Source organism: Cetorhinus maximus, chromosome 16 (assembly GCF_964194155.1).
Source record: "Cetorhinus maximus chromosome 16, sCetMax3.hap1.1, whole genome shotgun sequence".
Taxonomy (NCBI): domain Eukaryota; kingdom Metazoa; phylum Chordata; class Chondrichthyes; order Lamniformes; family Cetorhinidae; genus Cetorhinus; species Cetorhinus maximus.
The window spans coordinates 93,202,806-93,219,075 of record NC_135894.1 but is presented as its reverse complement, the minus strand read 5'-3'; the positions used below and the strand labels follow the sequence as shown (position 1 = coordinate 93,219,075).

The following is a 16,270-nucleotide window of genomic DNA, read 5'->3' as shown; positions in this document are numbered from 1 at the left end:
AGGGCCCTGAGTAGGAGTTGCTCTTGCGGGGGAGGCACTCGCAAGATGGGCCGAAGGGTCTCCCTCCCGTGCTGTAGCCATTCTATGACTCGTTTAACTAAAAAGGAGGAGCGGCTCCAGATAAGGCGAGCAGCCCAACGCTTGGAGCCGGCTGGTGTGCAGACGAGGGGCGAGTCCCGGCAGCGGATCCCCGCTCCCGTTGCGGGGAAAAGTGCGGGCTCCTTTTAGGCGCCGGGCGCTAGGACCCCGCGAGCGCTGCTGCCATTAAAGACGGGAGAGGGTTGAAATCTTGAGTCGCTGAGAAGCAGCAGCAAGAGTGGGTCGGACGTTCGCAGCTCTGATCCTATTGCACAAAGGCTAGCAACCATCGGGGAAAGGCTCTCCCCACCAGAAAAGTTCTGGAGGAACTTTTGCTTTTGTTTGAAGTGGGGGGGTAACATGATGAGAGCTGAGGTCTTTCTGTATTCGTTCAGCCTTCTGGAGCTGAGTAAGTATTTGACTAAGTCCCTTTAACTTTGTGTTCAGAGCCTCTCCCGACCACCTCCCCCAACCAGCTCTATTTGATCTAACGGTTTCCTTTCATTAGTGTTTGTGCATAAAGTCACCTTGCATCTGGGGAATCTCCTTATTCCTTAGCAGTTGTCAGCTCCTTGGATCTGCTGCTATGTGGGATCCATCCCTAATGTTGCTTAATGCTGCTGACCCCACGTACGCCCCCTCCCCCGCCTCGCAGTTAATGTCCTCAAGGACAGACAGAGAGAGAGAGAGAGAGACAGACAGACAGAAGAGGCCTCCATAAGTGTTCCTTTAGTTTGGACCAAGATGCTTTGTATGGGACACTTTGGTGGAATGAATTAAACTGTTCAAAAGTTTTAAGTTGTTTTTGAAGCCCGAATTCCAACTCTGTGGCTGTCAAACATGGATGTTTGGGGGTGGGGGGGGGGGGGGGTGGTGTGGCGTGGTGGGTGGTGATGGAGAAAGGGATTTGCCAATGCTGGAAATCTGGGATCAAAACACAAAATGCTGGAAACATTGTCAGGGGGGACGGGTTAACCCTTTGTCGGAATGCACGCCTCTGGTCAGACAGAGGGCATCTCCTCCCATACAGTGAGTGGGGCTGGGTGGGGGTGGGGGAGGTGATTGTGGGGGTTGGGTGAGGTGGTAGCGATGATTCTTGAGTAGTTTCCAGGATAGGAGATAATACTGCAAGCAAGAGACACAAGAGAGGATTTGAACTGAAGCTGGGGAGAGGAATGTGAAGCTATCATCAAAAAGAGGGGTTTGTAGACTTTTAAAATGGGGGAGGGTGGGAACAGTCCAATCTGCCCCATTAGATTCTGATGGATTTGTTGTGTGTTTCCACCATTTTATGTATTAAATGGGGATGACGTGTGTTGCCCATCTCCTGGTTAAATAACACAATTCCTTATTTTTCCTCCTCCTGAAAGTGTTCCTTCCGTGAAACTGACGGTTGCCCAACTCTAATTCTGGCCCTTTCATTCTGCATTTATACAATTAACTGATGCCGTGAAGCGAGCCCCCACATTAAGGCAGCAATTGCAGATCAGGCAAGGCCCCACATTTAATTTCCCAGTAGTGCAGAGGTCAGCTGATCCAGCCAAGGCAGTGACTGGGCAATACAATTGACCTCAGTACCCTTAAATTAGAGCTGGGAGAATATCCCACTGCTGACCCAGTCACCCTGAAGTGTGTGGATTGGGAAAGAAGAGGTTTCCATTATAAGGCGGTGCCGGAGCAACTTGGCTTTTAGAACCTTGAAAGGAGATATCTGAGCAGAAATGTTATAAAGTTTATGTGTTGTGATGCATAATTGCGTGGTATTTGATAAGTTCACATAAATATTAACAAGATTATATGGAAGAGTTAAAGATCCAAGGTCCAAGATCCAACCTAGTACTCCAGTGTAGCACTGAGGGAGTGCTGCATTGCTGGAAGTGCTATCTTTCAGATGAGATGTTAAACCAAGACGCCAACTGCTCTCTCAGGACATTAAAAAAAATGCCATGGCACTATTTCACTCTTCCGAAGAAGAGGAGGGGTATTATCCATGGTGTCCTGGCCAATATTTGTCCCTCAATCAACATCACAAAAACAGATTGTTTGGTCATTATCGCATAGCCGTTTGTGGATGCCCTGTCTCCTACATTGACTACACTTCACAAAAGACTTCATTGGTTTTTAAAGCACTTTGGGGCATTCTGAGGCTGTGAAGGGCATTATATAAATGCAATTTATTTTGTATTAGGATGATTCATGGGCAAAGGTGAATTTAGGAACGATATCAGGATGTTTCGCTCTGCTCATGAAATGGACTCCCAGATGGAATAGTGGCAGTGAAAATCCTAGTACCTCTTAAGGACTAGTGAAGTGCTTTAGTGGATGGTATTTCAGGATCCTACTGCGTAGGTGTGCTAGATAGACCAATGACCTCCTCATCCTGCATTTCGCATGGATTGGCTCCTGCCATTCAGTCTAGGCCCACGCATGATTGTTGGCTTCCTGTAGAAGGCACAGATGGCCTGGTGGGGAAATTAATCACAGCACAAGGATCCTTGGGGAGAGGGGGGGATGGGAAGAGGTGGGGGGAATCAGGAAAGTCGACAGGAAAATAGATGTAAAACAAGCCTTGATCTCACGCTGCTGAGACACGGGGAGTGGTTGCTGTCCCCGTTTGCTAATAACGAGGCAGAGTGCGGTGGATGAGCATTTCTGTGAGGAAAAATGAGTCAGAGAGAGTCACTCTGCCTCCCCTTCCGCACCTCCTGTTCACCATCCTGTAGTTGGATGGGTTTGACAGGAGTGAGTCTGTTGCTGTAATTGTTCTGGAGTCAAAAGAAAGGAGTCTGAAAGCACCTTCAACGTGTCATACAGCACAGTCACAATGGGCTGATTGGCCTCCGTCTGTGCTGTGCCCTTGTACTGTATAGTATTATCGGTTCATTTCTGGAGATTTGCATTTCCTTTTTGAAAACTGGAGTTTTTACTGAGTGGCCACTTCTTCTATCGCTCAGAAGTGATGATTTTTTTTTTTAAAAAAAGATTTTCTCACTAATTGTTCTCCCTTCTTGCTGGGATTTGGTTCCATGGACATTCCTATCTTATTGAGTTTTTTCAAATTCATTCTCTGGGTGTGGGTCTCTCTAGCAAAGCTGGCATTTGTTTGCCTGTCTCTAGTTGCCCTAGTTGAATCACTGTCATCTACATGGTGAAGGTACTCCACAGTGTAGTTTGAGAGGGAATTCCAGTGTTTTCATCCAACAACATTGAAGAAATGCCAATCTATGTCCTAGTCAGGATGTTGTGATTTGAAGAGGAATGTTGAGATGGTGTTGCTCCCATGTGCCTGCCATTCTTGTTCTCCCAGGTGGTACAGAAGAGGTCACAGGTTTGAGAGATGGTCATTATTCATGTGTGAGCCTTGGTTTTTGAGTGGTGGTAGGCTTATTAATTGTGGAGAGCATCACAGTTCAGCCCAGTGATGTACTGTCCAGTAGTGTCAAAACATCGTGATCAAGAGTGGGAACCCTGGATAAATAGTCTCATCCCTAAATCCTCTTTAGTTGTAGCAACTCTAATAATGCCTAACTCCGAACAGGCTAGGGATCCAAGGTGGGACCTTTCTAGTCTGTACTGCTCAGCTACTAACTGACTGACTAAATTTGTTGTAGTGTTGGGGCTCCTTTTATCACAGGATCAGAGAGAATAGAAGGCCACTCGGCCCATCACGCCTGTGCAGGTTCTTTGAAAGAGCTATCCAATTAGTCCTACTCTTCTGCTGTAGCCCTGCAAATGTTTCCCCTTTTAATGTGTTTATTTTTCTGAAAAGTTCGTAAAGAGTTTTTGTTTTTTTACACATCCCTGTTAGCTTGACTCCCTATTGACCTTGGCATACAGTCAGCCAGTGCAGCAGTAATGACATTAGTTCCAGTGCGTGGACAGTAACACATACTTTATATATTGCACACCCCCTCACCCCCTCCCCTCCCCTCCTGTATTGGTTGCAATCCATGTTCCTCTTAATGTCTCGTGGTCTTCATCCTTTTTAAAGGAATAAAAAACCAACAATATCTGATATTTAAAGAAATATCTTGCATTTATGGAGTGATAATTTTGTAAGGAAAATAAGGAGGCAACATAAATAAAATAGTATAATTTTAAAAGGGGTGCAGAAAAAGAGACACCCGGGGGTGTTTGTAGGCAAAACTTTGAAGGTGGCAGGACAAATTGAGAAGGCTGATAAAGGCTTTAGCTTTATGTATAAAGTCGTAGAGTACGAAGTCAAGGAAGTTATGGTTAAACCTTTATAAATCACTGGTAAGGCCCTGTCTGGAGGATTGTGTACATTCCTGCGTATCATAATTTCAGAAGAGTATCAAGGCCTTAGTGAAGGCACAGAGGAGATTTACGAGGGTTAGAGTTGCCAACTATGATTAAATGTATTCCTGGAGGTTTCATCACATGACTTGCCCCCACATTCCAGTCATTAGTCGGCCAATACATCTATCCTTGTGACGCACTGCCAATCGGAAAGCAAAAAGACTCTTTACCCAACTGGATGATAATTGACTGTCAGCCAAACAGCCTTTTATTCCCCCCACCCCATTTTCAATATCTTTATATCTGGTAAAGAGAAATGTTCAAAGAAAATAACAAAAAGAAACAATCTTTTTCAATGTCCCTGTGATTTTTCTCCAGGGTTGCACACAGCATTTTGGGCTAAAATTCTGAAGGGAGGGATAAGTCTAGAATCTTCTAACACACAGACATGAGTGGTGCAAACTGAACCATCCTTACCTTGCAGAAGAGCAGGAGAGTGTCCTGACTAATATTTATTCCCTAACCGTAAGTTAACATTATATCACTGCTGTTTTTTGGAACCTCGCTGTGTGCAAATTAGCTGTGTGATTCCTACATTGCAACAGTAACTACACTCCAAAAGTACTTCATTGAGGTCATGACAAGTGCAGTATTAAGGTAAATATTTCTTTCTTATTAGTTGTTCATTGCCACCACCTCTTAAGTTTTTTCCTGGCAGCAATGATTCATAGTGGGGTGTGGTTCCAGCAGTCCTCATGCAACATACAAATCACTATTCTTCATATGCTGCAGGAAAGTGTAGGAAAGCAAGTGTTAGCAGAGTTTGCAACATTGGAGCACATTGCCACCCAGCCTGATCCCTGTTCCCTTTGATGTCTTCATGTGCAGTTGCAAGTACTATAGCGACTTTGTCTGATTTATCCCTTCTCTAGCCCAGGAATATAGAAACCAATTGTGTCTACCACATTGACTAAGGTTAATAAACTTGGTGCTGACGTGAGGGGGAACAGTCAGCTGGAGCCTCCTGGGTCTCCGTGGCTCAGTGCCACTTTGAGTACACTTCACCACAAAGCTACAAGTGGAGCATGTAAAGCTCATTCTTGACTGTGGAATTCCACTCAGCTGCTCAATTTGAGAGACATGTGTCTTCACAAAGACAGATGAGAATGCAACAAACTCCTGTTTGGTTTCCCCTCTCTGTGACAGTGTGGAATTCCTTAGTACGATGGAACTAGTACTAATTAGTTACCTTCCTTTTTCATTTTTGTTTGTAACTTTTTTTGTGTGTGTGTGTATGTTTAGCTTTGACCTCATGAAACTGAGGGATGTTGGAGACAGGGAATGTAATGGCTTTCCTGCTCCTGCACAGTTACATTAGTTGCAGCAAAGCTTGGATGCAGAATAAAGGGAGAGTTACTTTACCCCAATGAGGTGCTTAAACCTGCTGTATGGGTGTGACAGTGTCCAATCTGCACGCCATCCTGTGGTCTCCCAGAGTGAGTTGCCAAATCGGGCTGGTTTTGTTCTGTAAACTTCTCCCCATTTGGAAATGGATTGAGACTGCTGTCCTCTTCCTCTTTTGACCCTATTACCTGTGGCTCACTCTTTCACCTCTGTGTCTGGAGGCTGAGGGCTCAAGTCCCACTCCAGTCCCTTGAGGACAAAATCTAGGCCGGTGCTTCAGTTTTACTCCACGACAATTACTGCAGCTGACTCACTCGATCTTCCCCACCTATCCCAGCTCTCCAATGAGAAATTAAACCGAGGCCCAATCTGCCCCCTCACGATGGACATGAAGAAGAGCAGGGGGTTCTTCCTAGTCTCTTGGCCAAGATTTATCCTTCAACCAGTGTCACTAAAAACAGATTGGGCCACAACTCCTACACCAGAAAGAGATGACCCACAGGAACTAGAAGGAATAAATACGTACTTGACTGTCCTTGAAAATTATGCTGACACTTGCGTTCACCAGAGCTGATTGGGGCCTGCACACAGGCTCCAGCGAAGTGCAGCTCCCACGGATTCAAGGAGGCTGCGCCCCTTTTTGCAGCACTGGCTACCATATAAGCAACTTTAAAGGGCCAGGGAAATTGACAGGCCAGGGTGAAGGTAAATGGATAGGATTTGGGGGATGGGGTGGGGGTGGAGATCAAAAGGCGGGGAGGTGGAAGGAGTCAGAGGTTGGGGGGTGGGGGGATCAGAGGGCGGGGAGGTGGAGGGGGTCAGAGGGGGTATCGGAGGGATGGGGGGGAGTCCAGGATGAGGTGTGGGGGTCAGTCTGGGTGTTTACAATAGTTACCCAGAAGTTAGAAGAGGTTTTAATTCTTCTAACTTTTTCTGAGTAGCCATTGGTGTAATCCTGGCGGAACCATCTGAAGTTTACGATTTAAATTGCATTTTCAGATGGTTCCCAGAGCAGGGCAATTGTCCAGAGGAAATTAACACTCCTGGGCAATTGACGTGCAAACCCTGACCTAGGAACTTTCGAGAAGGATTCCGCTGCACATCTTTGGAGTACCCCCCAAATCTGACGCTGGGGAGCTCAGAAGTTGAGGCCCCTTATCTGGTCATAATCACAGTGCTGTTTGTGGGAGCTTGATGTATGCAAATTGGCTGCTGTGCTATATAAATTCAAGTCTTTCTTTCCTTTTCACTCATTCCATACTTGGCCTTGTGGGAGCAAATCAGTAGCATCATGTCCCTTTCCTGTAGTATTTAGTCTGCCACTAGTGTTGCCCCTCATCATTATCATAAAGTGAGTTCACCAAAATCAATCGGACACTATTTAGCAGCCATAATATCCATGGTGTCTGAGGAATAGGCTACTCTGATTTTTTGTTTGCAATGAGTTCCAAAGTCATCAGGAACAGAGAGAAGGACGTGAAATTGACATTAGAACAGCTCGAGCAAATTTGTAGCTTTGCCAGTCTCCAACTGGTCCTCTCCCAGAAACGGACTGCACTTCCTTCCTTACTCCGACAATCTATCAGCTTTTAAAAACCAAGCTCTTGTACTACTTCCTGTCTTGAATTAGGCCTTTATCCAAATTCCACAGGCAGCTAAATAACAAGAAGTAACATCCAAAATGAACAATGGCCTGTTTTTTTTTCATTCCTTGCTAATCCCCATTCTCCAACGCCTTGCTCCTAGCTCTCTGCCTATCTAACCGAGCAGCAGATGAGTATGTGACTTTTTTTAACTATTTCTCTCTCTACTCTTTTTTTTCATGTGCTTCCCTTGTGACAGTATGTGATGTAATTCACCATGTGGGGAATAGTGAGGCACAGCCTTTTAAAAGACAACTTACTTTCCGAATGCAGTAGAAGTTGGTTTTGGAATGGGCTATGGCATTCACCCCTAGAGTTTATTATATGCCTAAAATAGTTCATCATTAGACCGTTCAGATACCCCTGTCCAAACTGTACTGACCATTAACCAAAGTGGATCAGACAGAGCAGATTGCAAGCTGATAAAAGCAAAGAACTGCGGATGCTGGAAATCCAAAACAGAAACAGAAATACCTGGAAAAACTCAGCAGGTCTGGCAGCATTGGCGGAGAAGAGCACAGTTGACGTTTCGAGTCCTCATGACCCTTCAACAGAACAAGGGTCATGAGGACTCGAAATGTCAACTGTGCTCTTCTCCGCCGATGCTGCCAGACCTGCTGAGTTTTTCCAGGTATTTCTGTTTCTGTTCTTGTTGTAGAGCGGATTGCAATATTACTCTAAGTAAAGTTTAATTTAATTCCTACTTGCCAGGTTCATCAATGATGAAGTCAGACACAGAACTGCATTAACCAACATTATTCTATTTAACATCTAGAATGAAATTAAAACCATTACAAGGTTGAATATTGAGAATGTCAACCAGAAAAGTCTAAATCATCCAAGACAGCATTAGCTATGGTTTGGTTTTTAATTTGCTCTTGAGACATAGACAGCGTTGGATATAAAAATATAAAAACAAAAATAAAAATAATCCCGCCTCCAGCCAATTAATGCTGCTTGGAAATCCTGCCACTGGTGAAATCTGCCATCACCTCCTCTAGGTTGCTCATTCAGTCCCTGAACTACTACACTGCCATACCATAGTGATCGACTAAGATTGCAACACAGCTAAATAAAGTTAAGCTTACAGGTTATATTCAAATAAGCTCTTTCAGATGCGATGCTAAACCAAGACCCTGTCTGACCTCCTGGGTGGATGTAAAAGATCCCAGGGCACTATTGGAAGAAGAGCAGGGGTGTTCTACCGGTGTCCTGGGCAATCAAAATGTTTTTCTTTTTTGAAAGGATTATTTCGTTGTTAGCACTTGGTTGTTTTTGGGATCTTGCTGTACATAATTTAGCTTCACTGTTTCTGAAATGACATTACTACCTACACTTTAAGAATGTTCAATTGGCTGTAAAGCACTTTGGGATATCCGGAGGTTATGAAAGGTGCTGTGTAAACGTGTAAATTTTTTTACTTAAATGACTGCGAGAGGACAGGCAGTCAGCAGCACCTAGAGGAGAATGCGAGAGGAGGACCCTGGGACAGGCAGTCAGCAGCACCTAGAGGAGAGTGCGAGAGGAGGTCCTTGGGACAGGCAGTCAGCAGCACCTAGAGGAGAGTGCGAGAGGAGGACCTTGGGACAGGCAGTCAGCAGCACCTAGAGGAGAGTGCGAGAGGAGGAACCTGGGACAGGCAGTCAGCAGCAGCTAGAGGAGAGAGTGAGAGGAGGACCCTGGGATAGGCAGTCAGCAGCATCTAAAGGATCTAGTCTAGCTAGAGGATCTAGCATCTAGTCTATGCTCAAGGAGGAGTAAGGTGAAATAAAGCAAGAGTCCATGTTATAATTTAGTTAAAATACGTCTGATGAGTTCAGTCCTGTGACTCCGGACTCCATGAAGTCTCATCAGGTCAAACATAGACAAGGAAACCTCCTGATTATCACATATCGCCCTCCCTCAGCTGATGAATCAGTGCTCCTCCATGTTGAACACCACTTGGAGGAAGCACTGAGGGTGGCAAGGGCGCAGAATGTACTCTGGGTGGGGGACTTCAATGTCCACCACCAAGAGTGCTTCGGTAGCAACACTACTGACTGAGCTGGCCAAGTCCTAAAGGACAGTTGCTGGACTGGGTCTGCGGCAGTTGCTGAGAGAACCAACAATACTTGACCTCATCCCCACCAACCTACCTGCCGCAGATGCATCTATCCATGAAAGTATTGGTAAGGGTGACCACCGCATAGTCGTTGTAGAGACAAAGTCCCAGATTCACATTGAGGATACCCTCCTTCATGTTGTGTGGCACTACCACCATGCTAAATGGGATAGATTTCGAACAGATCTAGCAACTCAAGACTGGGCATCCATGAGGTGCTGTGGGCCATCAGCAGCAGCAGAATTATACTCGAACACAATCTGTAACCTCATGACCCGGCATATCCCCCACTGTACCATTACCATCAAGCCAGAGGATCAACCCTGGTTTAATGAAGAGTGCAGGCGGGCATACCTAAAAATGAGGTGTCAACCTGGTGAAGCTATAACACAGGACTACTTGCATGCCAAACAGCATAAGCAGCAAGTGATAGACAAGGCTAAGTGATCCCACAACCAACGGATCAGATCTAAGCTCTGCAGTCCTGCCACATCCAGTCGTGAATAGTGGTGGACAATTAAACAACTCACTGGAGGCGGAGGCTCCACAAATATCCCCATCCTCAATGATGGAGGAGCCCAGCACATCAGTGCAAAAGATAAGGCTGAAGCATTTGCTACAATCTTCAGCCAGAAATGCCGAATGGATGATCCATCTCGGCCTCCTCCAGAGGTCCCAGCATCACAGATGTCATTCTTCAGCCAATTTGATTCACTCCACGTGAAATCAAGAAATGGCTGAAGGCACTGGGTACTGCAAAGGCTATGGGCTATGACAATATTCCGGCAATAGTACTGAAGACTTGTGCTCCAGAACTTGCCGCACCCCTAGCCAAGCTGTTCCAGTGCAGCTACAACACTGGCATCTACCTGGCTATATGGAAAATTGCCCAGGTACACCCTATACACAAAAAGGACAAATCCAACCCAGGCAATTACCGCCCCATCAGTGTACTCTCCATCATCAGTAAAGTAACAGAAGGGGTCTCAACAGTGCTATCAAGTGGCACTTACTTACTGCTCACTGACGCCCAGTTTGGGTTCTGCCAGGGCCACTCAGCTCCTGACCTCATTACAGCCTTGGTTCAAACATGGACAAAAGAGCTGAACTCTCGAGATGTGGTGAGAGTGACTGCCCTTGACATCAAGGCAGCATTTGACCGAGTGTGGCATCAAGGAGCTCTAGCAAAACTGGGAATCAGGGGGAAAACTTTTTGCTGGTTGGAGTCATACGTAGCACAAAGGAAGATGGTTGTGGTTGTTGGAGGTCAGTCATCTCAGCTCCAGGAGTTCGTCAGGGTAGTGTCCTCGACCCAACTATCTTCAGCTGCTCCATCAATGACCTTCCTTCCATCATAAGGTCAGAAGTGGGGATGTTCGCTGATGATTGCGCAATGTTCAGCACCATTTGTGACTCTTCAGATACTGAAGCAGTCAATGTCCAAATGCAGCAAGACCTGGACAATATCCAAGCTTGGGCTGACAAGTGGCAAGTAACATTCGCATCACACAAGTGTCAGACAATCATCAACTCCAATAAGAGAGAATCCAACCATCAACCCTTGATGTTCAATGGCATTACCATCACTGAATCCCCCACTATCAACACCCTGGGGGTTACCATTGACCAGAAACTGAACTGGACTAGCCATATAAATACTGTGGCTACAAGAGCAGGTCGGAGGCTAGGAATCCTGCAACGAGAAACCCACCTCCTGACTCCCCAAAGTCTGTCCACCATCTATAAGGCACAAGTCAGAAATGTGATGGAATAATCTCCACTTGCCTGGATGAGTGCAGCTCCAACAACGCTCAAGAAGCTTGACACCATCCAGGACAAAGCAGTCCGCTTGATTGGCATCCCATCCACAAACATTCATTCCCTCCACCACCGATGTACAGTAGTAGCAGTGTGTACCATCTACAAGATGCGCTTCAGGAATTCATCAAGGCTCCTTCGACAGCACCTTCCAAACCAAGGACCACTACCATCTAGAAGGACAAGGTCAGTAGATAGTTGGGAACACCACCACCTGGAAGGTCCCCTCCAAATCACTCACCATCCTGATTTAGAAATATATTGCCGTTCCTTCACTGTCTCTAGGTCAAAATCCTGGAACTCCTTTCCTAACAGCACTGTGGATGTACCTACAACACATGGACTGCAGCTGCTCAAGAAGGCAGCTCACCATCACCTTGTCAAGGGCAATAAGGGATGGGCAATAAATGCTGGCCCAGCCAGCAAAGCCCACATCCCATGAATGAATTTTTAAAAAGATGGCATGCTTCAGGATGTGGTCACCCTGCAGCTTAAGGAAGTGCAAGCAGAGAGGGAATGGGTGACCGCCAGACAGAAGATGGGGACCAGGCAGGTAGTGAGGGAATCCCACGAGTCCATCTCGCTCGCGAACTGGTTTCCGGCCTTCGAAAACTGTGAGTGACGGTTCCTCTTTGAAGGCCAATCAGAGCCAAGTCCATGGAGCTGTGGGTGGTCCACTTGCTCATGGGGGTAGCAAGAAGTGTGGAAGGTCAATGGTGGTAGGGGATTCGTTAGCAAGGGGAGTAGAGAGGCGCTTCTGCGGCCATAAACGTGACTCCAGGATGGTATGTTGCCTCCTGGGTGCTAGAGTCAAGGATGTCACGGAACGGCTGCAGGGCATCCTGAAGGGGGAGGGTGAATGGCCAGAGGTCATGGTCCATGTTGGGACCGATGACATAGGATGCAAGAGAAATGAGTAAATTGAAAAGCAGGACTTCAAAGGTAGTAATTTCCAGATTATTTCCAATGCCATGCAGTAGTGAGTGTAGGAACAGAAGGATAGAGCAGATGAATGTGTGGTATGTGCGGCTGGAGAGATGTTGTAGGGGGGAGGGCTTTAGATTCCTGGGGCATTAGGACCATTTCTGGGGTAGGCGGGACCTGTACAAGTTGGACGGGTAACATCTGAACAGGAACAGAACCAACATCCTCGCGGGGAGGTTTGCTAATGCTGTTGGGGCGGATTTAGCGGGATGGGATCCTGAAAAGTAGTTCAGAGGGGAGAGAAGCTGGAGATGGAATTAGAAGTTAAAATGCTAGAAAGTGAGTATGGAAGGCAGAGGAAACATAGGCTAGATAAGGAAGAAGTGAGTTCAGCAAGGCTAGATGGAATATATTTTAATGAAAGGAGCCTGAGGAATAAGACAGAAGAGCTGAGGGCACAGATAGGCACATGGGAGTATGATATCATAGCTATGACCGAGACTTGGCTAAAAGAAGGCCAGGATTAGAAGCTCAATGTTCCTGGTTATAGGGTTTCAGATGAGATAGAGAGGAGAGGGGACTGCAGTGTTGATCAGGGAATCAATTATAGCAGTGAGGAGGAATGATATCTTGGAAGGATCATCAAATGAGGCCTTATGGGTAGAAGTAAAAGACACAAAAGGGGCAAACACACTTGGGTGTTTACTATAGACCCCCAAACAGTCAGGGAGAGATAGAGAATCAAATATGTCATCAAATTTCAGAAAAGTGAAGAATAATAAGGCAATAATAGTAGGGGATTTTAACTATCCAAATATCAGCTGGGATAGTTTTAGTGTGTATGGTAAAGAGGGAGAAAAATTCTTAAGTTGCATCCACGAGAGCTTTTTTTAGCCAGTGCGTAGAAAGCCCAACAAGGGAGGGGGCAGTTCTAGGCCTAGTATTCGGAAATGTGCCCAGGCAGGTGAAAGGGGTATCAGCAAGGGAGCATTTTGGAGATAGTGACCATGGGCAGAAATTTCCCCCCGTTGAGGGGGTTTTTTTTGTAGGGGCGGGCGCAAATCCCATCGGCGCCCCCAATCAGGGCCGCGCCGCCATTTTACGTGGGCGGGTCAATTAAGACCCGCCCAGCGTGACGCGCGACTGGAAGCGCTGAGCGCTCCCTGTGCGGGGCGGTGGGGTGGGGGGGGGGGGGGGTGGAATTCCCTGAGTCGGGGCCTGTGCTCTTTTGCGCATGTGCGTGAAAGAGCACAGAAATCTCCCTGAGGTGCCTCAGGAAGATTAGTTTAAGGTTTAAAAATTTAAATAAAGAAAAGGAAATATTTTAAGACATGTCCCCTCATCTGACAGTGTCACATGAGCTGGGACATGTTTATGAATTTTGATAAATTTTATTTAATTAATGAAACCTTCATTGCAGCCCACGGATGAGGTTCCATGAAAAATGCGAAGGGCGCTTGGGCTCTTTGCCTGCCCCCTGCCAACCTTAAGGTTGGACGGGCAGCCCTGTCAATTGTTTCAACGGCTATTTAACTGGCCTTAATAGGCTTTTGATAGTTCGGTGGGTGCGCAGCCGAATTGGCTCCGTGCCCACCGAACTGAAAATCTAAATGGCGCGCGGTGGCATTTGCCGGCCCTGCTCGCCAACCCGAAAATTCTTCCCCATAACTCCGTTAATTTAGGATAGTTATGGAAAAGGATAAAGTCGGGCCAGGAATAAAAGTTGCAAACTGGGGAAAGGCTAATTTTATTAAGATGAGATACGACTTGGCCCAATTGGCCTGGGAGCAGCTACTTGAGGATAAAACTATGTCGGAGCAGTGGGAGGCATTCGAGGAGGAAGTAGCGAGAGTACGGGGCAAATATGTTTCCGTAAAGACCAAGCGGGGGACCAAATCCGGAGAACCCTGGATGTCAAGGGCCATAAAGGTTAGGATTAAGAAAAATATTAGAAGCTTATGGCAGATACTGTGGACTCAATATGGCAGAGTCCCTAGAGGAGTATAAAAAGTGCAGGGGAGAACTTAAAAAGGAAATTAGGAAAGCTAACAGAGTGCATGAGAAAGCATCGGTGGGTAGAATAAAGGAAAATCCAAAGGGGGTTTTTAAAGTATATAAAGAGTAAGAGAATAACTAGGGAAAGAGTAGGGCCAATTAGGGACCATAGAGGCAATCTGTGTGTGGACCCGGAAGGCGTGGATACAATCCTCAATAAATAAATTGCGTCAGTCTTCACAATGGAAAAAGACGACGCAGGTATAGACATCAGGGTGGAGGACTGTGAAATATTAGAGAAAATTAACATAGAGAGAGAGAGAAGAGGTACTCATGGGTTTAGTGGCCTTACAAGTGGATAAATCTGCAGGCCCGGATGAGATGTATCCTGGGCTGTTGAAGGAGGCAAGGGAAGAGATATCAGGCCCTGGCAGTAATTTTAAAATCCTCTTTGGCCACAGGTGAGGTGCCAGAGGACTGGAGGACTGCTAACATTCTCTCATAATTAAAAAAGGCAGGAAGGGGTAGACCAGGAAATTACAGGCCAGTCTGTCTAACCCCAGTGGTGGGGAAGTTACTAGAAAGAATTCTGAGGGACAGAATATATCTGCACTTAGAGAGACATGGGTTAACCAGGGATAGTCAGCATGGATTTGTTAAGGGAAGGTCGTGTTTGACAAATTTTATGAAATTTTTTGAGGAGGTAACCAGGAGGTTAATGCATTTGATGTGGTCTACATGGTCTTTAGCAAGGCTTTTGATAAGGTCCCTCATGGCAGACTGGTCAAGAAAATAAGCCCATGGGATCCAAGGCAAAGTGGCACGTTGGATCCAAAATTGGCTGAGAGGGAGGAAGCAGAGGGTGATGGTAAAGGGATGTTTCTGTGACTGGAAGTCTGGTTCCAGTGGGGTTCCACAGGACTGGGTGCTGGGGCCTTTGCTGTTTGTGGTGTACATAAATGATTTGGACTTAAATGTAGGGGGTATGATCAAGAAGTTCATGGATGACACGAAAATTAGTAGGGTGGTAAGTAGTGAGGAGGATAGCTGTAAACTGTAGGAGGATATCAGTGGACTGGTCAGATGGGCAGAGCAGTGGCAAATGGAATTCAGCCCGGAAAAGTGTGAAGTAATGCACTTGGGGAGGGCTAACAAGGCAAGGGCTTACACGATGAATGGTAGGACCCTGGAAAGTACTGAAGATCAGAGGGACCTTGGTCTGCATATCCACAGATCCCTGAAGGTAGCAGGGCAGGTGGTTAAGAAGGCATATGGGATACTTGCTTTTATTAGCCAAGGCATTGGATACAAGAGCAGGGAGGCTATGCTGGAACTGTAGAAAACGCTGGTTAGGCCACAACTGGAGTACTGCATGCAGTTCTGATCACCACATTATAGGAAGGATGTGATTGCACTGGAGAGGGTGCAGAGGAGATTTACCAGGATGCTGCCTGGACTGGAGGGTCTGAGCTGTGAGGAAAGACTGGATAGGCTGGGGTTGTGTTCCTTGGAGCAATGAAGGTTGAGAGGGGACCTGATAGAGGTGTATAAGATTATGAGGGACATAGATAGGGTGGATAGGAAGGCACTTTTTCCATTAGTGAAGGGGTCAATAACCAGGAGGCATAGATTTAAGGTAAGAGGTAGAAGGCTAAGAGGAGAGTTGAGAAATTTCTTCGCCCAGGGGGTGGTGGGAGTGTGGAACTCACTGCCTGAAAGGGTAGCTGAGTCAGAAACTCTCAACATTTAAGAAGTTTTTAGATATTCACTTGCATTGCCATAGCCTCCAGGGCTATGGGCCAAGCGCTGGAAAATGGGATTAGTGTAGTCAGATCTTTGTTGACCGGTGTGGACACGATGGGCCGAATTGCCTCCTTCTGTGCTGTAAAGGTCTGAGCCTATGAGTCCTTCTATGATATGAGTGTTCTTTTATCAACCAATAAAATAAACAAATAAGCTAATTAAATGGACAGCCCTTTAAAGGGGCACTGTAACAGAAAGCAAGAACTTTTAAAGGAAACTTATCTAAATTAAATTGTTGATTCTG

The 16,270-nt window shown here is 46.2% G+C and overlaps 1 protein-coding gene across 1 annotated transcript in view; it reads left to right on the top strand.

Moving 5' to 3' along the window:
* Positions 1-257: 257 nt before the first annotated feature.
* The window catches only part of jam2a (junctional adhesion molecule 2a), a 65,540-nt gene continuing 49,527 nt past the window's right edge, over positions 258-16,270 (top strand). Inside the window, exon 1 of the mRNA XM_078560479.1 lies at positions 258-487. Coding sequence (XP_078416605.1) covers positions 439-487 — 49 coding nt within the window. The 5' untranslated portion in view covers positions 258-438. The remainder of the gene's footprint in view (positions 488-16,270) is intronic.